General features: G+C 54.3%; 7 protein-coding genes across 7 annotated transcripts; 2 read left to right on the top strand and 5 right to left on the bottom strand.

The window, feature by feature from the left end:
- Nucleotides 1–287: 287 nt before the first annotated feature.
- On the top strand, nucleotides 288–4,109 carry M406DRAFT_329896 (uncharacterized protein; the record flags this gene model as incomplete). The annotated part of the gene is made up of 2 exons (XM_040920465.1): nucleotides 288–3,171; nucleotides 3,316–4,109. 2 exons carry the CDS (start codon nucleotides 288–290, stop codon nucleotides 4,107–4,109), a joined length of 3,678 nt encoding a protein of 1,225 aa, XP_040777014.1.
- A 5,414-nt stretch (nucleotides 4,110–9,523) lies between these two features.
- Nucleotides 9,524–12,950, top strand: M406DRAFT_256820 (SAICAR synthase-like protein; the record flags this gene model as incomplete). The annotated part of the gene is made up of 3 exons (XM_040917128.1): nucleotides 9,524–10,872; nucleotides 11,015–11,150; nucleotides 11,187–12,950. 3 exons carry the CDS (start codon nucleotides 9,524–9,526, stop codon nucleotides 12,948–12,950), a joined length of 3,249 nt encoding a protein of 1,082 aa, XP_040777013.1.
- A 650-nt stretch (nucleotides 12,951–13,600) lies between these two features.
- On the bottom strand, nucleotides 13,601–14,458 carry M406DRAFT_339348 (ClpP/crotonase; the record flags this gene model as incomplete). Its single annotated transcript, XM_040921433.1, has 1 exon — nucleotides 13,601–14,458. The coding sequence occupies one exon, from the start codon at nucleotides 14,456–14,458 to the stop codon at nucleotides 13,601–13,603; it is 858 nt and encodes a 285-aa protein (XP_040777012.1).
- An 807-nt stretch (nucleotides 14,459–15,265) lies between these two features.
- On the bottom strand, nucleotides 15,266–16,535 carry M406DRAFT_231604 (uncharacterized protein; the record flags this gene model as incomplete). The annotated part of the gene is made up of 3 exons (XM_040915879.1): nucleotides 15,266–15,461; nucleotides 15,595–16,207; nucleotides 16,334–16,535. Coding segments are annotated over 3 exons (1,011 nt in total), but the record flags the coding sequence as incomplete, so codon positions are not given.
- Nucleotides 16,536–17,449: 914 nt separating this feature from the next.
- On the bottom strand, nucleotides 17,450–18,114 carry M406DRAFT_351297 (uncharacterized protein; the record flags this gene model as incomplete). Its single annotated transcript, XM_040922616.1, has 2 exons — nucleotides 17,450–17,739; nucleotides 17,846–18,114. 2 exons carry the CDS (start codon nucleotides 18,112–18,114, stop codon nucleotides 17,613–17,615), a joined length of 396 nt encoding a protein of 131 aa, XP_040777010.1. The 3' UTR covers nucleotides 17,450–17,612.
- Nucleotides 18,115–19,112: 998 nt separating this feature from the next.
- Nucleotides 19,113–20,640, bottom strand: M406DRAFT_68431 (uncharacterized protein; the record flags this gene model as incomplete). Its single annotated transcript, XM_040925168.1, has 2 exons — nucleotides 19,113–20,461; nucleotides 20,538–20,640. 2 exons carry the CDS (start codon nucleotides 20,638–20,640, stop codon nucleotides 19,113–19,115), a joined length of 1,452 nt encoding a protein of 483 aa, XP_040777009.1.
- An 86-nt stretch (nucleotides 20,641–20,726) lies between these two features.
- On the bottom strand, nucleotides 20,727–22,218 carry M406DRAFT_356179 (uncharacterized protein). The gene is made up of 2 exons (XM_040923378.1): nucleotides 21,089–22,218; nucleotides 20,727–21,005 (listed from the first exon to the last, which is right to left on the bottom strand). Exons 1-2 carry the CDS (start codon nucleotides 21,191–21,193, stop codon nucleotides 20,814–20,816), a joined length of 297 nt encoding a protein of 98 aa, XP_040777008.1. The 5' UTR covers nucleotides 21,194–22,218; the 3' UTR covers nucleotides 20,727–20,813.
- Between the last annotated feature and the right edge of the window lie 1,243 nt (nucleotides 22,219–23,461).

The following is a 23,461-nucleotide window of genomic DNA, read 5'->3' as shown; positions in this document are numbered from 1 at the left end:
GCACTCTGCGCAGAGAGCGGGGACATCCCTGCTGCTCCCTCGCGTCAATTTGGCGTAAAGTGGTAAGCGCGTCTCTGTGCCAACCGCGTTTTAAGTGGATACAGCTTCTTTCATTTCGAGCTTCTCCTTCCAAACGTCCACCAACCCCTAATCACACTAAACAAAGCCTTCATTCACAGCAGTCGCCCGATCTCAGGCCATCTGGGTACCGTCAACAACTTCATCTGTTGCGGTGCCCCCCCGGGACCCACGCAACAGCACATGATCGCAGCCTGAGGTCAAGCAAGATGCGACCACACAACCTCCACCAGCTCGGCGACGAGCCTCTTTACTGCGAGGCTCAGCACGACGATGGCACCGTACTTTCAGGTTCCGACGACGACTATTATGAGGCTTCTGAGCATCGCCGTATACGCATCGAGGCCAAGGCTCTCCAGTTTCTGAACGGCGAGGTCCCGTACTTGCTATCTGCCAGACTACGAGGCCCCTTCGACGCCAAGTCATGGCAGAACCCGTGGAAATCTTCTCGCGCCCAGCGTCAGGCTGCTCCCCGTCGAGCAAGTCGAAATGGCCGCTCACAGACAAGAGTAGAGGCAGCGAGAACTCGCGGCTCAGGCCAGCTCAGCAGCGATGACCTACCCGACACACAGGGAACGAGTCTGTACCCGCTGCCTAGTCCAGAGGCCACCAACCCGCCGTCAGCGAGGAAGAGCTCATTCATAGATGAGGATGATTACAGTCGCATCAAGAGTTGGAGGGAGTCTGTCAAGAGCGTACCCCTCCCCAGCGATCCGTTCTGGGCACCTAGCAGCCGTGAAAGAGGGCACGGGCCTTCTAAGACGAGGAAGCGGATGGCGGACAAGGACTTGCTCCAGAAGCGATCTTATAAGAGGTGCAGGCCTGAACTCCCGACAAGGTCGCCTGAGGAGTCACCCAGTCAAACAACAGCAAGGGCGAGGAGAATATTGACCAACCAAAACTCCGGGTTAACGACACAATCTGCGCCAGGCCCATTGACATGTGAGAACGAGCTTGACGAGCTTGCCGCCCCTAGGGTTACCCAGGTGTCCAGCTTTGACGCTCCTCGACTAGCATATGGAACCACTGGAACTCCGGTCTTTTCACGGCCAGCGCGAGGTTCTCCATCCTCGAGGTGGCGACTCCACTGTCTTGATCCTGACATGTCCGAGGACGAATTGTCCATGCCATCTACTACGCCATCTCGAAAGACTTCACAGCACTCTGCTGAGAGGGGCCGGGGGTCAACTTGCCGATCCCCAAGCAGCAAGCAGAAACCGTTCGGTCGGGTCCTGTCCAGCTCCATCCACAAGGATATCACTGGAGGCAAGACACGAGCAGAGCATGTCCAGAACTCACAACCTTCATCACCAGGTCAACGACTAGGCCTGCAGCGGGCAAGGAGGCTTGCGAAGGACGCAGCAAGGAAGCTCACGGTCTCGAGCCAGCAAGATGATAGCTTCCACTTTCACCATGCGAGGCCAACAAGTCCGGTGCAGCAATCGGACAAACAGCACCCACGAGTGAGCGAGACGGGCGCGGCCGGCCTGAATCAACGACCACTGCGTGTTCAAACTACTGTAGCACAGACGAAGTGTCCGCCGAGTACAGATCGTCGAAACGATCACGCCAAGGAAGACCTCGACTCTGTTCCATCCCATCTGGACAACCAGCCGCTCCTCGACACGTGTAGTCAACAAGCCACAACATCCGAGACGGTGGAGAATTCCAAAATGGTTGACCAAGCTGGAGCAGTGGCTGTCGCCGACATGTCCATCGAAAAAGAAGCAGCAGCAGAAAGGATGCCACCAGTCCTTGGTGAAAAAGACCCAGTAGTGCAAGATCGAGAGAACGAGGACTCTGAGGCTATGCGACAGGAAGCTGTGGGAACCGATGAGAGTTGCATTAAGTCTAAAGTCGAAGAACCGGCCTTTGTGTGCACTCAGGAGCTTTCCCCGATATCGATTTGTGGGAAGAATGCCCATGCTAGTAGCGTCTGGCCCAACGCTCCTGTCGAAGGCACTGCTCCTCATTCCAACCCGCGCAGGATCTCCGATGGCTCGGATTCGGAGTGGTCGACCTCTGACAATCCCCAGAACTTATCTGCTAAATCCATAAGGACGCTGTCCACAAGCAGTGATGCCGACGAGGCGTCCAATAGAGAGTGGTCAACCTACATCAACACGCAAGACCTGTCCGCTCTCCCCGAACAGCCGCTCTCAAACCGCTCAACTAATGATAAGGTCGTTGTGGTCTTGCAAGGCCCGGACGATACGAAGGATCCTGATTGGACTACATTCATCAACACACAGGATTTGACAATCACATCTGCCGCGGGGCGCGAGAATATGAGTCAGGAGCAGGCACAAGAAGTCGAGTCTATTTCGGAGTGGTCAACATATATGAGCGCTTCCTTACAGACCAATGCCGACGAGATGGGAGATGTTACTGTGGGCCCTGTGTTGGAAAATCCTGCTACCATGCTGGACACAAAGCCTTCAGAAGCTAATGTGGGAGACACTATCGTCGTGTGTACGGACCAAGAGCCTCCTGTCGAAGAAATCGTTGAAGAGCAAGCACGTCACGACCTGGTCGAAGGTCGAATCACTGACACGATGGCCATATCATGCGATGAGGAAACAGCACAGCCAGTTGCAGAAAGCCGAGAGCAACAAAACGTTGTGTTGGCCGAGCACTTGACAGACGATCCACCAAGTTCTCCCGCCTCCGTTCCTCAAATCGAGTATCCCAGTCAAGCCACGTCACAGCCACAAGGAGCAGGTGACAGCTCGCTGATGAACCTGGATGGTACGACAGCCAGTCTTGACCCGATGAAGGGCCAAAGTCCCTGGTCAAAAGAGACGAGCAACATCTTGAAGGTTGCAATGTACCCAGAGAATGGTGTGGGCGCAGCGCTTCCTCGCGTTGTCGATATGACCTCGGCCAGCATCGAGCCGCAACAGCTTCAAAGTCCATGGCAAATGGATGGGAATCTTATCCTAGGGACTACGACTGCTCCTCCGGATAATCTGGCCACCTTTGACGGAAATGCGCTCGATATGGAGTCTCGAAAACCCCCGAATTTCTGGGCTCAGGCCAAGGAAGACATGCCCATGCCAGACACGCTGGACAATGAGTCGACCCTTAACGAGGGTACGTCAAGGTTGAGCGTGCTCGCCGGGAAAGTGCTTGCAATTTCCGCCGCACCTCAGACGCCGTGGTTAGGCGACAAACTCCCCAGCCCTGACTTTTCATTGTCTGTAAAGAAATTCTCGGATTTTATGGAGCTTTCCCCAGTCAAAACGCGGACGTCAGCAAAAGCAAGCATCCTCCGGGGCCCGGCTTCCTGCTCTCGCTTGCTTTTCGAAGCACCAACAGCGCCAAAGGCAAAACGCCGCGTAACATTTGCTCCATTGCCTGGCGAGAGCAGCCCCAAGGAGGTTACTTCGAAAGAGGACAGCGAGATTTGCGTGGAAGATGTCTCCTACTTTGATGCAAGGGGCAAGAAGACAGCTTCTATTCGCGTGACCAAACCGACAAGTAGAGCTGCCTCTCCGCCCCCGTCCAACCTCAACATCACTGAGGCCGATGACTTTCCAGATCATGACCACAAGTTCTCCAAGCACTTTGCAGTCATGTCGAAACGGAAGAAGCAGCCTCCACGGAGATCACTGAGACTTCTGCCTTCTGATTCTCAACAGACAAGCGACAGTCAAGAGGCAGCTGCCATGGCGGAGGCCTTTATCGAGGCTTCGCAGACAAGAAAGGATGTTCCGGAGTTGGCAGAGGTTCCCGACCGCAACATTGTCCAGCAGATTGGTTCACCAGCGGATAAGAACCGCTGCTACCCCATGGGTCAAAGTCTGTGCGAGAGGCTGGAGAATATCGAGCCTACAGACGACGTGAGCGCTGTTCTCGACAACATTGATGATTTTCTGGACAATACCTGGGGCGTCAATACGAGCATGGACATTGACACAGATCAGAAGGACCAGGTTCCGTCACATTCTCAGACTGCCAAAGGCCGGGTTGATAATATTGGAGACCCTATGTTAGCCATGAACATCAACGTTTGGGCGGATTCAAATTGAAGTATTGTGATGATGAACGGGTGCCAGTCGGACTTTCTTGAGGGTTGTCATGTATAGTCCCGGCAGGCGCCTCGCGTATGAAGTCGGGGGGCTGTATGGCTGAAATCCCGTCTAGAGAGGAGATCTTTATATCGAACTAGTACAAATTCCCACCGTCTACCTGACTGAGAGCTCCGTTTGAAGGCGAAATACACACAGATGCGACAGATTCTTCACTTCGATATTGAGCTTTGTGCGTGCTGTCTCAAAGTAGTCTGTGATCTGTTTCAGCATCGAGCTCAAAGCGATGGCAGGGCAACGCGACTAGGAACGAACGCCGATCATCGCCTCTCTCCTTCCAAATTCCTCGCGTCGTATTCTGACATGATGCGCAGACGACGCAAACAGCTGTACCACACAACATGTAATGTGAGGACCAAAACCCTAGCGAAGTGAGACACTCACGGTCCGAACACCCCCCCCCCCCTTTTTTGTTTCCTTTCTTCGCCCCGAAAATTTCTTTCCTTCTTTTCTCTTCTTTCTTGTCTGTCACTCTTTTCTTCCCCCAACATGAGATCCAATAGCATCAGCACGTGTCCCCTAGGCTTTAGTAGAGGCGCACGGGGTCAATGAAAGAGCCATACACAGCGACTTTTCCCGTCATCCCTTTGGGTTTTGTAACTTTGCTCACACATCCAGCTTACAATACATGGCAAAAGGAATATGGGCAACACCAACTTGTGGCAGAGTTGCATTTTCTTAATTACCCCCCACACTTACCCCTGACTAAAAGTCGGCCGTGGCGAGACAGAACAAGGAAATAGTTTTGTCTTTGAACCTCTCTTGTTTGGGTAGGAATACATGGCGGTCAGACACCGACGTCCACCCTACGCCAAGAGGGGCGGGCACAGGGTGCAGCCTAAACCTATGATTTATGATCACTAGAATAAGCTGATGGCATGCAGGAACAGGCCACAGATGTCCTGCGGGGGTGGGCTCGGAAAAGGTGGCAAGGGCCCTCTAGCCAGTAAATGTCCTGGTATACTATATTCTGTTGAGCGCGCGCGCGCGAGAGAGAGAGAGACAGAGAAAACAAGTTACAGAGTAGCTTATGCACCACAGCTGAGCACGGCTCAGAGAGGAAATTCCCATAGAACCGTCCTTCCCCGAGAGGCCGGCCAGCCAGGCCTGCCGCTCTCTCGGAAATCTGTTCACAAAAGCCTTTCACGGGTGACATTGCATCATCACCTATTAGGCAAGCAGCCCCAGCAGGTACCACAAGTGACACAGCAAGTAACACGAATTATTCACAGCTTGTCGCTATGCAGGGACCTCTCGGCACCGAGAAAATAAAGCCTGCTGAGCATGAGGCGGTGAGGCTTCCCCATGCACCAGCCATCTAGTATGATAGGTGGCTTTCTTGTGTGGGAAGAGGCTTGAGTTTCGTGGATGGCAATTCTCACAACACATGGTCCTTTCGTGAGATCTGTGTCGATGTTTCTGGCAGGACAGGATAGGGACCGTTGGGAAAATGGCGGGCCATGGGACGAGGAAGTTGCTGGGGGAAAAGTCTCTCTCTTAGCGGCATCAAGAGCGCTGCTGGTTCGGGTTTCGGTCCGAGAGGTTCAAGTCAAGGTCTTGGTATCTCTCCCAAAACTTATGGACTTGTGCGTGTTGTACGTCTCTATTGCCAAGTCAGCCATCGAATAGTAGGGCGTCTTCAAGTGAGCCAAAAAGCGCCGTGAAGAAGTCGTGGTCAACTCAATTCCCCACGTGCTATATGACACCGCTCAGAATGGCATCAAGAGCTGCGTTACAATTTGCTCCTAAGCTGGGGATTCTTGTAGTGCCAGGTGTACTGATCACCCGCGGGGGGGGGGGGGAGTTTCTCTACGAGGCTTATGGGACACTTATGCTGTCATCCTTCCATCCGCAGGAGCGCGGCACCAATGAAGTTGCCAGTTCAAATAACGCCTTGCATCTGTGGCATGACAGAATCGACTTGCAATCATGTCTATCATCCCGCGCGGTTTGTGACATCTTGTGTGTGGGGGCGAGATTGCGTGGTGGCCTCGAAATACCAGTATGAGGATAATTGAATGGTGTGCAGGACAGCCGACTCGGATTGGGCCAAGTGCGCTGGGCAATCTTGCCCATACCAGAAGCAGGGCTGCAACTTGCAAGTAATCACAGACCAACGGCTCGGCTTACGCAGCTTCCAGAAGGAGGCAGAAACAGAGTCAAGTTGTCTCTATCCTCGCGTTCGGAGAAAAGAGGCCTGCAGGAGCCCGTTACGCCGTTGTCCAAAAGCCCCTTGCGTGGGGACCATGGCCATGTAAGCAGGTTTCCACGGCAGCACTGAAGGTGAACAGTCAATCTTCCCAATTCTCTCATGAGTGTCCCAGAGTCACATGCTAATGACACTATCACTGTGAGTAGGGAGAGCCTTTCCACGGGTTCTGTTCATCTAGAATGAAGGTCGGAGGGGTTCCGGTGTTTTTCGTGACAACTTGGCGACAGTGAGGAACGTAGTAAGGTCTGACCGAAATTTGAGGACCGATCGAAGGTTGATGCGACGCCCACGTACTGCAGAGCGTCAATGGCTATACAATGAAATATGTGCAGGCGTGAGAAGCACGTTGTTGAATGATTGGAGAATACTTCTCGGCTTCTAGGAATGCATGGGTCTCATCGATTAGATAGGGAGACAGACCCCTGGCGAAAACTCGGGCGTACATGCCACGCCTTTGGTCGTTGGACCCGGAAGATCATGTTTGACGAGAGAAGAGAAGTGACAGATCAGAAATGAGACGGTCCGTGAGTGGCCCGCCATCCTCCAACTGGCAGTACATTAACACGACGAGGCAAGACCCCTGGCCAGAGTCTGACGCATGCGTTTTCTTGTGGTTATTGTTGTTGATGTTGTTGTTGTTGTTGTACAGAAGAAACAACACATCCGCCAGGGAGCCGAGACTCAGCCAACAGCCAGGGTTGAATGGGGTCCGCGAGACAGTGTTGAGATATCCTGAGCCTGTCAGAGACGAAGCTGGCAGAACGTGGTGGTCATGGGCCGACGACGTCTCTCGCAGATGAGCGTTGGCCAAAGCTTCTTGACATGGTGACCCATACAGAAACCTAGCCAAGACCAGAGACAGAAAATTGGGTCTCTGTGCGACACAATAGCGTTTTGGCCGTCTGGGCGTAGTGCCGTGATGGCGTCGAAGATCGTCATCATTTCGTCGCAGTATGGCCATGCGCAAAGGCTTGTGCGAGGGCTGCGCGGGTGCTTCATTCAGTACACAGTACACCAGAGCCGACTGATCACTGGAGGCTGCTCGAAGCTCAAGAGAAGAGTGTGGAGGAGCAGGAGGATCATCATCATCATCAATAGAACGATCATATGAAAACCTCCCTCTTCTTTGAGGCAATGAGATGGGAGAAGTTGAACTTCTCAACCTGCAGGGTGAAGTGGAATTGGTTGAAAAGGCAAGGATGACGAGAAGAGTAGGGCTGACGAACCTTCACAGATGGACACTCTAGAACCCACCACCCACCATGCCCACGTGGGCCCCAGTGAGTGATCGTTGTGATCAATATGCTGCTGTTTCCGGTAGCAGGCGAGTAGAGTTTAGGGTGTTTACAATAGGAATTAGGGGGCTGGACCATTCTGGTTGGGCCCTGTTCAAAGGGCAGCCCAGACGCCACTGCCGGGGAGACGGGGAAAGGAACTTGGCAGTGACGGGCACTGTCAGCTCGCTGCCCACAGTGGCACAGGTACCATCCAGGTGCCCTACATTGGCCCTCGGGTAGCGGCTCTCAGCGGCCCTTCCAGCAGCCCCCTCCACTTTTGGCGCCCGATGGATATCCGTAGTGGAGGTGGGACAGACATCCCTGCACAAATATCAAAGAACAGGTCAATCGTGGTTTCTTTCTTATCTCATCATTACCGTAGCACGGTAGTACACTTTGCCTCCTAGCCTGCCAGTCCGGGCACGGGGCTAGACGAAACATCGATTTTCCACTGCCACCCCCTCTACCATTTCTTCTGACTGCATGCACCCTGTCCCGCACACACCGACTCTCGCAACAACGACATACGCAAACTTCTCCGTTTTGTCACCCACCCCCCGTCTTCCCTTCCAATCGTCGAACAAGGTACAAGAGCGATTGAGGAACATGATCTACTCACCAGCGTAGTGCTAGTCGTGTCGTACCTAATACACACCACGAAAGGTTTTTGGGTGCCGTGTATCGTCCTTCTCTTCCTCCCCCCCCCCCCCCCTCCTCCGAACCATCCTCCTTGGCTGGCGTCGTAATAGCCCCAAGGCTCGGCTCAGGCCAGGACAAGACAAGGACGAGAACATACTGGGGCAGTGACTCTCTCTGGCGCGTCGGCGGATGCCAGTCATCCCACCCACACACCACCTCGAGCTTCCTCCCGCTCGGCAACCAATGTTCACCACATGTCGCCCTCTACGCTTGGAGATGCCGCACTATCGGTATCGGTGAGCCCGCCTCAGAACACAGAGGAGCCTGCACCGGTACCAGCTCCAGTGTCAGGGCAAGGGGATAACCATGTGCTTGGTCAGGAACAAGGGCCTCTGCCCGCCAGCGCACCAGTCCCCGTGGCTGATCCTCAAGATGCCCCTGGCGGAGGGAAGCTGCCCGCGTCTGGAGAACAGCAGCAGGACAGGGCGGCGGGAGTACAGTCGACCCTGGTTACTACTACCCCCCCTGCTGTACCTAGCACCGAAAATTATGTGACACCAGATCTCAATGATAAATGGCCCAGGGGACCTTCTCCTCCTGCTGCTTCCATCACTGCTTCTGCCTCTGCATCATCTGCCTCCGCCGTTCCAAGAAGGCCCAATGGGCCCTCCCTGCTGACCCAGCAACTCGCAGAAGCTCGTGGCATCCCCGCTCCTCCTCCTGCTCCTCCTGCTGCTGTCACTGGCCAGCCCCTCGATCTGCCTCATTCCAGCCATCGCCTACAGCAACACCTCTCGTCCGACCCTTCGGCCGGTAGCCGCTTGAACCAAGACTTGGCCGACCCTAGCAGCGAAACAAGGACTCAGAAAACCACCGACGAGCCCCCGGCCCAACAACTTGGAGACGACGAAGAAGATGGAGATTCTCTAACACCAAGAGCCTCTCCACGAGCGACCGCCATGGCTACCACCGCAGCCGTCTCAACCATCTCCCTCCCCTCCCGAACCGTCGACACTGTATTGTCTCGTACAATTGATACATCAGATATCAGAGATGGCGCACCACGGCTTGGAAACCACAGGGAACAACGTCTCCGACCAGCTGCAGGCGACCGGGGCGTCTCTCTAGAACGCATCGATAGGGACGTCCAGCAGTTCAGGACCCTCGCATTCGCCAATCGCACATATTCTGATACGCCGTCGACGGCACAACCTCCAGTTGGGACGATGGCTTTGGAACGAGATGTCACCCAGACCAATGGGAAAGTCGACCCAGGCACTGCTGTTGCCGCCGCTGCTGCGACAGATTTACGATCCCCGACACGGCCTCGTAAGCCTGATCACCGGTTGTCTATGGGACCCGAGAAGGCGTGGTCTATTGGTTCGGAGGATCTCAACAATGCCCAGGACGGCCAGGTTGAGAAAGCGATTGCAGAGGTCCTGGCAGGAGTGGAGCCGAACGCGCGCAGTCGTAAAGCAAGCCATAGTCTACGTTTCTTCAAGGAAGGGTTGCCAGAGGAGAAATTGAAGAGGAGAGATTCGCGGCTTGGACCCAGAGACAAGCTTTCGACAACAGGCGATGTCTTTTATGATGAACCTACTCACGGTGATGATCAAACCAAGAGCCTGCAGCCCTCGCCTCACCCTGCGGGCGAGGTCCCCGGACGTCTGAAGCGCACGAGAACTCTTCCACTTTCTCCAGCAACCATTGAGGCCCAACAACAGCAGCAGCAGCAGCAGCAGCAACAACAACAACACGCGGGTAAGGAACCGCTGGACTACTTTCAAATACGCGTTGAACATGGAAAACGTGATGAATCACCTCCCTCTCCTCCTCCTCCTGCTCCTCCACCTCTTCTTTCTGCTGCCGCTCCCTTCGAGAGGCAGTCCCGGACGCCAAGATCACCAGGAACCGAGAGCCCCACCCGGCTCAAGCAGGACGAGGGTAGACATGAGGGCATGAGTGATGCGGCTGTCGAAGATGGAGAATTGTCAGGGGAGGAGAAGATCTCGTCTGCCGTCTTCGTACCCCACAAAGGGCCGCAAGGCGTCTCTGAGGAATCAGATGAGTCGGAAGCAGACTTTCATACTCCTGCCAAACAACCGCCCAGGAGTGATCACCCGTCGTCTTGGCTCGTCAAAGCTGATGAACCCGAGGCTGATGGGCCGATGACTCCTCCTGGGCCTCAGAGGGAAGAGCAAGCAACCAAGGGCGACGATCAGACTCTGGCCCACGGGCATCATCCCCTTATGAGTGTGGAGTCACAGCACCAACCGATACCTGCACCATCCCCTGCTGCTCCCATCGAACACGATACTGCCCGAGGAGAAGCTCAACCTCAGCTCTCACAGACAGTCTCCCCGGGTCACGGAGGACATGTTCATGACCATCAGCTGGGCACGAATGAACCACTGGATGCCATAGAGCTTGTTCCTTATCGACATCAGGTTGGTGGCCACACGACGCTCTGGAGATTCTCGAAACGAGCTGTATGCAAGCAGCTCAATAATCGGGAAAATGAGTTCTATGAACAGATTGAGAAGCATCATAGAGATCTTTTGCCCTTTTTACCAAGGTATGAAGTTCCTCCCTTCCCTTCTTTTTTATCCTTTTTTTTTCTCCCCTTTCTCTCCCTTTTCTCTTTCATCGCCCGCAATGAACGAGAACAAATTGGTACCCTGAGTGGACGACGGCATGATACTGATTTTATCACGTAGATACATTGGTGTTCTCAACGTCACATTTTCCAAGCAGCCCCGCCGGAAGTCCACAGTCAAGAAGGATACAAATACTCCCTCGGATCGCAAGAAGATGGAGCAGCCGGAACAAGGAGGCCCAACGACAGAGACAAATGTCCCACCAGCGCAGGATGTGACCACGCCCGACAAGAACGAAACTTTGTCACAGCCCAATGCGCAACCAAGGCTGATCAGCCAGTCCATGCAGTCAGCTCCAGAGCCGGTTCCTACGGTTACATTCCTAGACAACCAACACATCTTACCTCGAAGTCTTCTGCAGCCGGCCGTGAAGACAGCGTACTATCTCGATCGTGTTCGCAGCTCATCAGTGTCCCTGCCGGCTTCACACCAGCCCAACAACGGGTCAGACTCGTCCGAGGTACCCGCACGACCAACCCTGGAAGATCGCCATGCTAATAGCTGGGGCACGACGGTGGTTAACAAGAAGCTCCGCCACGAGGTGTTCAGTGATGCTTTTTTGAAGCAACCCATCAACGTCCAGCGACATAAGAGGGCGTACCAGCGTACTCTACCAAGGAAGGCGCTCGACCGGCTCGCGCGACCCGCAAGCTCTGACGCGAGTCTGTCCAGGGCAGACCACGGCCCAGGTCAGCTGTCTCAACCAAGCGTCAGTCCCACCCTGCAACTGCGCGCCCACCAGAAGACCCAGAGCGACCTGGGCCTGTCACCTGCGCCGTGTGACACTAGTGGCGGTGATCCGAACGATGTGACGGGTACTAGTGCTCCCGAGCCAGACATTCTCAGCGAAGTCATGACGCCGCAGCGCAGGAAACGTCGACACTCGGGCAGCGCTCTGCGAAGGAGACCTAAGGATGTATCTGACGCCCGGGGTGACCTGCGCTACTGGGAGGAGCCCGACGAAGCAGGTTATAAGGGCGACCACGAGGACGTGAGCGAGCTGCCTGCGCCACAAATGGAGGAGACAACAGTCCAGGCCCCACCCGCTCAGAGCTTCAATGGGGCCCCTGAGCCAAAGGACGTGGAGCTGTCTGCAGCTCCCTCCAAGTACCCGTCCACTGCGCCATCACTGGCAACGAGCCCGACAAGTGAGTTTAAGAGAATTCTCAGGCCGGTCAACCCGAAAGAGGCGCAGACGCAGCGCGATTCGCGCGTGTCCTACTTCCTACTACTAGAAGACTTGACTGCAGGCATGAAGAAGCCCTGCATCATGGATCTCAAGATGGGCACGAGGCAGTATGGTGTGGAGGCGAGCCTTAAGAAGCAGAAGTCACAGCAGCGCAAGTGTGCCCAGACGACGTCTCGAGAGCTCGGCGTGCGGGTCTGCGGACTGCAGGTCTGGGATGCCAAGACAGAACAGTACGTCTTCAGGGACAAATACTACGGCCGCAGCCTGAAAGCCGGTGAGGAGTTCCAGGAGGCTCTTACGCGCTTCCTCTTTGACGGCAATGACCGTGCCAGCATCCTACGGCACATCCCCACGATTCTTCAGAAGCTCAGCAAGCTGGAGGTGATCGCGCGCAGACTGCGCGGCTACCGTTTCTACGCAGCCAGTCTCCTTGTCACATATGACGGTGACCAGTCTGGTCAAGATAATTACGATACTGCGATTGAGGACTCGACGACGGACTTTGCGACGGATACAGAGGACGCGAATCACGTCCGCAAGCGGAAGAACAAGGGCGAGATCGACTTCAAGATTGCAGATTTCGCCAACAGTCTCACGCCTCAGGACCTGGCCCACGACAAGCCTTGTCCACCACAGCACCCTGACGAGCCCGATCGAGGTTTTTTGAAAGGCCTGCGCAGCCTGCGTAGATACTTCTTGAAGATCCAGCAGGACACTCGCGCTGAACTGGGACTGCCGGCTGCGCAGCGCAACCTCGTCTATGATGCACAGATGGACATGTCGGACGATGAGTCGGTGAGCGAGTGAAAACAGCGACTGACAAAGCACCAAGAAGACGCTCATGGTCCATCAGTTTTTCATTTTTTGTTTTATTATGTCAGTTTTATGCCTTGGTCACAGCTAGAATGGCGTATTGAGAATGGTTTTGTCGGATTACAACCGGAAGGGGTGTTCAGAGCCGGATTTGCATTGATTTGGACCTCATGGGAGTCATTCTCTTCTTCACAGGAGGGGCTGTTTTTATGTTTTCTTTCTTTCCCTTTCCAGTGCTCGCATGCGGCGTTCCATCAGAACGGACGGTTTTTGACGGTACAGCTCTTGTTTATCTAGAGCTCAACGGAATCAGGAGTTGATGAGCAGGTCAGGCAAAAAGGTCTCCCAAAAAAAGAAAAGCCACCGACATTTGATACCAATGATACCAGCAATTCCATCAAACCACAAAGACCGCCAGGAAATGCTATCTGTGACGTCTGTCTGATGGAAGGGTATAAGGGCGATGATGACTACCAGTGTGTAATTTTGTAGACGAAGAATTGAGTACAAGGTAGCAACAATTAAGACTTCTGATACTTCATCTAGTCCCAATCTTCCTTGCCACATGGATTTGCATCCCTCTATCTCTCTTTCTTCAGTTTCATCTTATAGATGGAACCATTCATACTCTACAACAACCCCTCCTACAGCTTCGCCTTCTCCGCCGCCCTCACCCACGCCTCCACCTCCTCCTTTCCCTTCTTCACCCTCGCCTCCTCAGCCGCAACCCAAGCCCGATCCTTGGCCTCCTCCCGGCCATGATTCTCCAGCAGATCCACACACTCGCGGTACATTTCCATCTTCAACAGGCCGTACACGCCGGTCTTGCCCCTCGTGGTCAGCGCCCTGTCTTTAACCAGCGCGACGACCTCGTCCCACCCGCCGGCGACATCCACGATGCCCTTGGCCGCGGCCTCGGCGCCGCCGAAGCGCCTCGCCTCGAGGACCATCTCGCGGTAGACGTGGGGGCTGGGGACCTTGACGCGGAAGATGGCGCTCATGGCGGGCTTGAGCGGGGCGCCGAACTCGAGCTCGTTGAGGCAGGCGAAGCCGCGGTTGGGGTTCATGACGCGGTAGTCGTGGTGCATGGCGAGCATGAGGCCGCCGGCAAAGGCGTGTCCGCCGACCCAGGCGACGGTCGGCATGGGGTAGGTCAGGAGGCGGCGGTAGAGCTTCCACAGCGAGCCGGTCCAGTAGGCGTCGCCGTGCGCCACGGCGTGCGGGAGGTCGAGGCCGTTGGAGTAGAACTTGGGGAGGCCCGAAGTCGTGATCACGACGCCCGGCGGCAGGCCCGACAGCTCGACCAGGTCGAGGGCGCGGAGGAGGGCGGTGCACAGGGCTGTGGTGAGACGGTTGTCTGGGGGTGAGGTGATGGTGACGAGGTAGTGCTGTGGTAAAGGCTCGGTGACGGTCACGGTGCCGCCTGGGTGGCTGTCACATGCTGGGACGGGCACGGTGAAGAGCGTCGTCTTCTCGCCGGGGGGTTGGGGTGGTGTTGCCATTGCAGTGAGGATATGCTTTTGAGGGGAATAAAGTAGACAGTAATTGTGAGAAGAGATGAGTCTCTTTTATTTTGTTATATTAATTCGATTTTCAAAGGTTGAGATGTTGCTGGATAGGAAATCAAAAGGTCGGTCATTGAGGATGGTGATGATGGTGATGCTGCTTAGGTCGGTGACTCCGGTGCAGACGTACCTCGGCATTTAGTTGATTACTCGGTCAGGAGCAAAAAGACAGCCAAACAGCCACAGAAGTGTAACAACCAGCCCTGGAAATTCAATTATTTTTACTATGGAAATAAATGTCCGTCATTTATTCATTGAATTTATAAGTGAGGATTCGCATGTAAGTCCATAGTATATCTTTCTCGCACTTGCCCTTCTTCCTGGTATCAGCCAGTCAAGTTGTGAATAAATACTTGAGTGTGGACGAGCTTCATTACAGTCGTCGCCCTTTTTTCTTTTTCTTTTTATCAGTCAAGCAGCGCTCCTGGCGCTCTCACAGTATGATTACATGGCAGAGAAAAAAGAATGATGCCAATTACAATGGGAAGCTCATGACTACAGCAGCAATACACGGTGCAATGGATGCATTTCGTGCCATCACAGACGGCAGAATTCTCAACGCCTCATGGAAAGGAGAAGAAAAGAATGACAAGACAACCTTCGCCCAATCATGCCAACAATAAGCCCAGCTCAAATCCTGAAAAGACCAAAGAGATATATTCTATCTCCATACCTCCATCATGACCATCAGTTATCAGACAGACACTTCCATCACCCCCCCCCCCTCCATTTCCTCTACCTCCTTCATACAGCCGAGTAGCCTCCCCTAGAGCCGGTTCCTTGTACAGTGTTCAGAACCCTTCTAGTCCAGTCTTTGAGCAGATAAGGGATATCTCGGAGAGTGTCGCCGTGTGGCAACAAGTCCCAGCCCCGAGCACCGTAGCGGTTGTAGTTGAGCCACGAGCCAAAGATTAGGTACGATGCCGTTCCCAGGAATACGCTGTGCACCAAAGTTAGAACCAAGGGCTGGTTGATCCGAGAAGTGCAAGACTAGGGATGAGAGAGGGGGGAAGCCAGAGAGTGGAAGAGAGAGAGAGAGAGAGAGAGAGAGAGAGAGAGAGAGAGAGACGTACAGGATAACCAGCCAGGTGAAAAAGCCCCAGTGCCCGCTCTTGCCCGAGCCTCCTTCCTCCTCGTGGTCCTCACACGCAAGTTTGGTATGCCACGTCAACCGCAGCACGTCGACATTTCCGTCGTCTGCCAGCGGGCCGTAGCTGTCAAAGATTAGGGCTGCATCCGGCTTCAGCAGTTGACGTTCTGACGTTTCGACCCCGTCGCCCACATCATCATCATCATCATCATCATCATTGTCGCCCTCGTCGCCCTCATCCCGCCGCCGCAGCCGTGCAGCATTTTCCGGGTCGGTCGCGACAGGCACCTGCTCGTATCCGTCCTTGGCAGTGTCCCACTCGCCCTCCTTGCCCGTCTTGTCTGGGTCGCACAGCATCTCCACGATGGCCCGCTGCTCCCGGCCGCCCGACTGCAGCGGGTGCCGGCCGCCGTGCATGCGGATGCGCACGCCCTGCTTCTTGGAGTCAGAGGTCGAGTCGGACGTCTTGAGCCGTGTGGCCGTGACATCGAGGCCCTTGGACACGCCGCGGTTCTGCAGGTCGCCGGCGATGGACATGACGTCGATCACCTTGTACTCTGTCTCGTCGGTGCGCTTGCCGCGTTTGATTCCGCATACTGCAAAACAAAAAAAAAGATTCCCGATATGAGTCAGTTTATGGAGCTTTTTCAAGAGAAGAGTAGATGATAGGGTTTTGAGATGCCAGGCGTGGTGGGAAGGGGGGGAGAACAAGCAGAACTAACCTCTTGCACCGTTGGGACAGCTCTCGTCAGCCGGTCCCTCTTTTTTCAGCGGTGCGCAGAGATCCAAGGTATATGTGGTGTTGACGAATTGGAAAGGCTGTTGCTCCTGCCAGGTGACGACCGAATGGGGCCCAGCCAGAGCTTCGAAGTTCCATCTCTGACCGTCCACCTGGACTTGATTGCACCAAAACATGGCCGAGGATGGTGTAAGGAGGAGGGCGAGGGAGAGTAGCACGGCGGCGGGCTCGGCGGCCGACGATTTGGTTGGTGATAGCTTCATCGCTGTTGTTGTGAGTAGATTGTGATGGAATCCGAGTGCGATGGGATGCAATGCCCTTCGGGGCGGCGGATCGGAAGAGTCGACGGGCTCGAATGGGCGCGGATGAATATGCCGGGACGAAGAGCAGAAGAGAAGATCGAGGTGGGGTGTAATGAACGAAGGTCGATTCTTGCAGCTTCGAGCCAAAAAAAAAAAAAAGAATCAGAAGGTTGAGAGAGCTCGGCGTCAATGGAGGAGCAAGAGGTCGTCAGCCAGCTTAACGTCGTCGATTGTATGGGGTCAGCATACAAGTTCACGAGGCAATGATAATCTGATGAGCTCGCGTTACAGTTTAGTCAGTTAGTAGGACCTCTCGGAGTTTGGCTGCGTCACCAGACCACTGCAGGCGGCCCCGGTCGACGGAATTCCTAGGCAAGGCCTTGCTTATGTAATGACCCTAGACAGCAATGACCTCGTGTCTACTATACGTACCCAAGTGCGCAGTGCAGATAGATGCACCTTCCTCATCAGTGTCATCACTAGATATTCGGCAACTAAACCTGCCAAACGCTGGGCACCAAAAAAGAAAGAAGAAAAAAAAGAAAAGAAAAAACCACCAACAGACCTACCAAAACTTGACATTCTTTTATAAATGTTGTTCTCCTAGCAGCACAAGTTGCTGACGGGCCCTTCCAATGGATCCATATGGGTACTGCTTGCACTGACGGCCACTCATTCACTCATTCCGTGGCCTAGCTGCCAGAGACGTCACACCGACCTGGGATCAAGGGCAGTACTTATGCTCTTCACGATGGGAACCTCATTATCAGCATGGCATCTGTGACACTTGGATCTGTGTATAAGTCTCCATTCGGTATCAGACATGAGAAATAAGCTTGAATATGATATCACGTCCTGCGTGTATCCTATCGCGACCCTCGACAATTTCTGAACTTCACCAAGATGTAAATACTCCACATGCCTGATCCCCCTGACCCCTCGTCATCAGTCCCGAGCTACTCAAGTGCATTTCCCATGCTTGACAATATCATGCTCGCCATGGTGGCAGTTAATCTTGTCATGGTTAAGAGTACAGGTATGAATATAATTCCCATCCTGATCCGCAACCGCCTGGGGCTCATTGTTTCTGCAGATGGTGAAAGGGAAACCCTTCAAGTCAGCCAACCGCTCCAACCAACAAAAGGAAGAGAAGAAAAAAAAGGAGTCAAAAAATTACATCAGTTCAAACGTACCCGTTACAGTTGGTGAGTTGGTAGGTCCCGCCGGCGAGGGTGAAGACCTGGTTGCAGGGACTGGTATTCAGCCCGCTGAGGGTCTGCGTCGCTGGGCACGCCGACTGGCCCTCGATCCAGACGACCCAGTGGTTCGCCTGGTCCGAGGTCTGGATCTGCTGGCCGTAGCCAACCTGGATGCCACGAGATTCCAGCATGGCGGGGCTCGCCAGGACGGTGCTGGACGCGGCGAGCAGGAGGGAAACGAGGAGCGTCTTGGAGAACGACATCTTGATGATGTATAGTCGGTTTTGGGTAATTTTGGATGATGATCTGCAGTGGTTTGGTTTGGGCCTTGTAGTTATTCTCTGAGTGTTTCTTTTACTGTGATTCTTGTCTTGTTCTTCTCTTTGTCTGTCGAAACACAAATGCCTTTCCAGTCCTGATACTGATGCGATACTTATACTTCGACCTCGTCCTGGCCCCCAAAGTGCTTACCCTCGGATACTCTGCAGGTGGCATCGCAAAATGGCCCGGGCCAAGAGAACTGATGTCTTGCAAGATAATAAAAAAAAAAAAAAAAGGTTCAGATGGGTGATGGTCGACATGGTGGCCTCGACCGCTGAGAGCCTCTCCCTTGATAGGTCTTTAAATATTGTTGTTGTTGTGAGACAGAGGGGAAAAGAGGCTGATGGGGTGAGAAGAATAAATGGAAATACCGAAATGTTACAGGAGCCACTCAGCGCTAATATGCATAACTCTGCTCATGTTTCGCCCTTCTTCGAGACATGTTACTCTTTCAGGCAGGCTCTGGGGCATTGCGTTCCAATAGGGTATCGGGTCAGTATAGGGTTGCATGAGGGGGCGGTAGGATAATGTGTGGTGGCACAGATCGCCGAGACCGAGGCCTATAAGTTCTCGTAAGCGGCCTTGTCTTGTCAGAAACAAGTCGGATACGGTCTCAGAACCTTGTGCAACAGCACTACATCATCGGGGAGTTCATTTATTCGAGTTTGATATATCCCGAAGCGAAGAAGTCCTGGAGAGAGTAGAAGGAGATGGCAAAGAAGCGTACTTTGTGGGCAGTGCGCTCCAGGTGCCACGCAGATGCTCCCCTAGCTGGATGTTCTGAGATTTCATCGAGGCGGAGAGAACACAATTAAGGCCTGATCAAATTCCGAGTATGTCTCACATTTTCCTTGTGTGCTCCTCTGCATCTTCAGTATGGCACGACTCCCCCCCGAAAATTCCCCAAACGCGCCTTTCTTCGAGTTCATATACCAATCAGTTAACCAAAGCACCGCTGATCCACCTCAAACGAGACCACCGGGGTGAACCTGGGCAGCGACAGCCCCATCAGCCGAACCAGATCATGCTCCTCGTTCAGCCGACCCTCCTCGTCCAGCACAGGGCAGTCCTCCTCCCAGTCCACCTCGTGCCCAGCCGCGTTGCACAAGACATCCACAAGCACCATGAGGAAGTCGACCGGGGACGTGATTGTAGAGGCGACACCGCCGCAGGGCACACTCCTCAGGACCCGCCAGCACGCGTCAAAGGCGGCCTCGCCGTCCAGCTGCCCGCTGCCGAACCGCTCGTCCATGTCCCTGAGACGCGCCAGGGAGTCCTGGTCTGGGACGGCAGCTCGAGCGTATCTAAAGAGGGTCGTTGTGTCCTTGATGTCGACGATCGCAGGTTCAGCCTCGTAGTAGCGCGAGGGCTGAGGGCGAGGAGGGCGAGGAGTAGTCGTAATTTTTGCAGGCCTACATTGGTGGTGGTGGTGGTGGTGGTGGTGGTGGTGGTGGTCGTCGTCGTCGTTCTCTGTGTACTGCTGCGTCCCTGCAGGCTGTTGACAAGATACCGCTACCGCACGTCCTCCCTGCTGCTGCGACTGGAGCTCGAGGCCAAACATGCCCGAGCGCATCAGGCGGTCCAGAGAGACAGCGTCACGATCCGTCACCGTAAAGCTGCCCACCTCGATAAAGACGTGCTCCCTCCGCCTGAGAAAGTCCTCATAGATGAGCCTTGCGATTGGCCGTTCTCGCTGCCCACGAGGAGACACCACGCGCGTGCGTGTGAGGTTGGAGATGATGTTGGCCGAGACGAGGAGAGGCACATCTGGATCCGCCCGTGCCATGGCGATGATCTCGTTCCCACCACCGGCCCCAAAAGAAGAAGAGGAAGCAGAGAAAAGAGAAGACCGGCTGTCGTCGTGGTCAAAGTCAAGGAGGCCAAAGGTAATGCACATGCCCAGACGCACCAGGTCCGTCTTCTTGTTGTGCCACACCGGCGACCTCTGCCGCCACGATCTGTCGAGGTACCATTTGCGCCGGTCAAAGCGAGTGGCGCCGATCCAGGCGCCGTGGAGACTCACCACCTCGTGAGCCTCGCGACACACCTGCGCGATGACCGGGTAGCCGCGAGGGAATGGATTGTCTCCTGGGCCCAGGTCGTGCCAGGGTTCTATGATACGGCGCGGGATGCATTGTTCCCAGATTGCTGCCCGGATCTCGTAGGGCAGGTTGACGAACTGGGGAAACGATCGGGTGGCGAGTAGTGATGATGATGATGATGATGATAATCTGCTTGCCTCCCTTGATAAGTCTGTCGAGATGACTCTTGTGATTCCTTGGTCTTGTTCTGCTTTGCAAGTGTTAACTTCTTTCTCTCTCTCTCTCTTGATCTTGCAGGTGGTGAGAAACTGTGCTTTTCTCACCTTGGTTGACTTGGGCCTTAGCAGACTGGCCTTGAAAGGTCATACACTCGAGTGCTCGAGTAATGATGTCGTTTGCAGTATCAGCCTCCCTCGGCTCCTCCATGTTGAATATCGTATTTTATATTCGTGTGTCTGATGTTGATTGACGTGCCACGACCCTGGCCAGAACTGGAGAGGAGGTCAATAAGTAGTGTGTAGATTCTTTATTTTTATATTTTCTCGACTTGATTTTCTCAACCAAACTATGCAAAGGTAGTTTTCAGAACGCTAGCAGACTTAACGTGTGGAAAAAGAAACATTAATCGACGGTGTGAAGAAGACCTGCGGTGCGCGCCGCGTCCACTCACCGGGCAAAACTACCTGCAGTGGATTACCAAGAGAGGCGGCCGAGTAACCCCATCGACATGTTGTCTCATAGACCCCTTTCTTGCGCTTCTTCACGCCCCCGACCAACCCTTCTTTTCCCCACTTTGTCATAAGAAGCACACGAGTCAGTCTTTCAATACATTCGTTGATTCAATTTCCTAGGGGAAAATCTCGACGGAACGCACAGTATCATGAGGAGCAAAAAGTTGCGCGCAGAGCCACCCCCTGATGCTAAAAGATCCCAATAACAGACGCTGCAAAAGCACACAAAGGATCCAAGCAGAATCCATCCCAAACCACCGTTTCCCGCCATCGCTACTGCCTCCTAGCAACGAGTCTCTCAAAAGGCAAGAACCTTCACATTTCTGCGCACAAGAGGCGCCTCCGTGACCAAGTTTTGGTTGTAGTAACGCTGTATCCGCAAACGATCAAGATAGAAACTTCGGACCGCGCAAAGACTCTGGGGGTATAAAGACCTTGTAGAATGAAAACCGCAATACAGTGTAAACTCAAGACTCGATGCAAGGGTTTTTTTTTTGTTTTTTTTTTTGCCAATCGATGCTTGACTGAGAAGCCTCTCTCACACCCCTTTCCTTCGGAACGCCGACCTGTGCCCCGTTCTGTCACGTGTCCCAGGCTCCAAAGCATTAATATTTGCAATGGTAAAGTGAAGAATGTCGTATATCGCGCTCGTGGCTGGTGCAGGACTTTCTGGCGCTCGTCGAGCTTCGGCAGCTCGTTCAATGAGATCGAATCCGCAACGGTCAAAATCAACTCGAGACGCGCATGCCTTCAATGAGCCTGACATCTTGTTGCAGCTAGCCAGACGCAGTGTGTCACATAGTCTCTTGTACCTTCGTCTATGCCAATAGAAATATATAGCACAAGCCACGAATATCCAGCTGCCAACTGTTGTTAGTTGTCTCCTGCTTTTAAAACCCCCCTCCCGAAACCCCTTCCACGATGGCGCAAGTGTAGCACTACATGCCCTGCGGCATCATGCCCTGCATAGCTTGTTGTTGTTGTTGCTGCTGCTGCATAGCCTGCTGCTGCATAAGCTGCTGTTGCTGTTGCTGCATCGCTACAGCTTGCCGTTGCCTCTGCAGGAGCATCTGCTGCTGCTGCGGCGTTAACGATGCCTGCCCCGCGCTTCGCTGCTTTTCCTGCACCCATCTACTCTGAGCATTGGATCTACACTGCTTCTTGAATTGTTCGATTTGCGCTGGGGGTGCGTTCTCCATGGTCCAACCGCGCGATTGCAGGAGAGTGCCGATATTTTGCACATACAACCTCTGGGCGATCGCGCCCACTTCTTGCTGCATCGTCAAAATGTCCTGCTGTGACATTTGCTGGGCGGCTTGGCCCATCACTTGCTGAGGCTGCATCTGCTGGGGGTGACCTTGCTGCTGCTGTTGCTGCTGTTGCTGCTGCTGTTGTTGTTGATGTTGCTGCTGCTGCTGTTGCTGCTGGAGTTGCTGCATCTGCTGCTGCTGCTGCTGCATCTGCTGCATCAGAGCCATCTGTTGGTTTGGAAATGTGCCCATTCCAACCATGTTTTGACCGCCACCCTGAGCGAGGCGCATTTGGTTGGTGCCCGCCTGTTGCATGGCCCTCAGTTGCTGCAATTGCTGTAGCATCTGTGGATTCTGAGCCATGTTGGGGTTCTGCGCCATCGTCTGACGCATCTTTTGCTGCTGCTGAGCAATAAACCTCTGGTGCATGAGGGTCTGCTGCTGTTGAGTGGCTCCGTTCAGCATACCGTTCTGCATCATCTGCGCGTGTTGCTGCATTTGGCGTTGTTGTTGCTGCATGGCATGAACCTGCTGTTGCAGCAGGGCGGGGTTTTGCGCCAGGTGCGCCATGGCCGGGTTGTTCATTATCATTTGTTGCATCTGCGGCGCCATCATGTTAGGGGGCGGGCTTGCCTGCGACATGCGAGGAGTATTCGCGAGCTGTTGTGCTCGGCTGATTGGCGTTGCTTGGGCCATATTCGGTGTGGCATGTGGCATGCGCGGCGTTCCAGAGGCATGGCTCTGCTGGCTGCCGCGTGCAGACATGCTGACAGCCATAGGTGCTGACATGGAAGGTTGGTTAACCACTGACGATGGCCTGGCCGGACTTCCTGCACCCATGCCTGAACCCGATGGCTGCATGGTCACACCGCCAACCATGGGTGATGACATGTGCTGAGGTGTGCTGTGTTGGACCATTGGTGAGGATGCTGGTGGGTGCGAGGCTGCGGCGCCTCCTCCTTGAAGTCGCGCCTGTGCCATCGGCATACCATTTGGCGCTGACACGGGCAGAGACACAGGGACTCCGTTGGCCTGGCCATTTTGCGCAGGATGACCGTGTGCACTCTGGTTCATGTTGGCGAGTGCCTGGCTTTGCTGCTGCTGCTGCTGCTGCTGTTGCTGCTGCTGTGCCTGCGCCTGCGCCTGTGCCTGTGCCTGTGCCTGAGCTTGAGCCTGAGCCTGTGCCTGAGCCTGTGCTTGTGCCTGTGCCTGAGCCTGTGCTTGTGCTTGTGCCTGTGCCTGCGCTTGCGCCTGCGCTTGTTGCGC

Source organism: Cryphonectria parasitica, assembly GCF_011745365.1.
Source record: "Cryphonectria parasitica EP155 unplaced genomic scaffold M406scaffold_4, whole genome shotgun sequence".
Classification (NCBI taxonomy): Eukaryota; Fungi; Ascomycota; class Sordariomycetes; order Diaporthales; family Cryphonectriaceae; genus Cryphonectria; species Cryphonectria parasitica.
The sequence above is the reverse complement of the archived record's forward strand: the minus strand, read 5'-3'. Positions and strand labels throughout refer to the sequence as shown.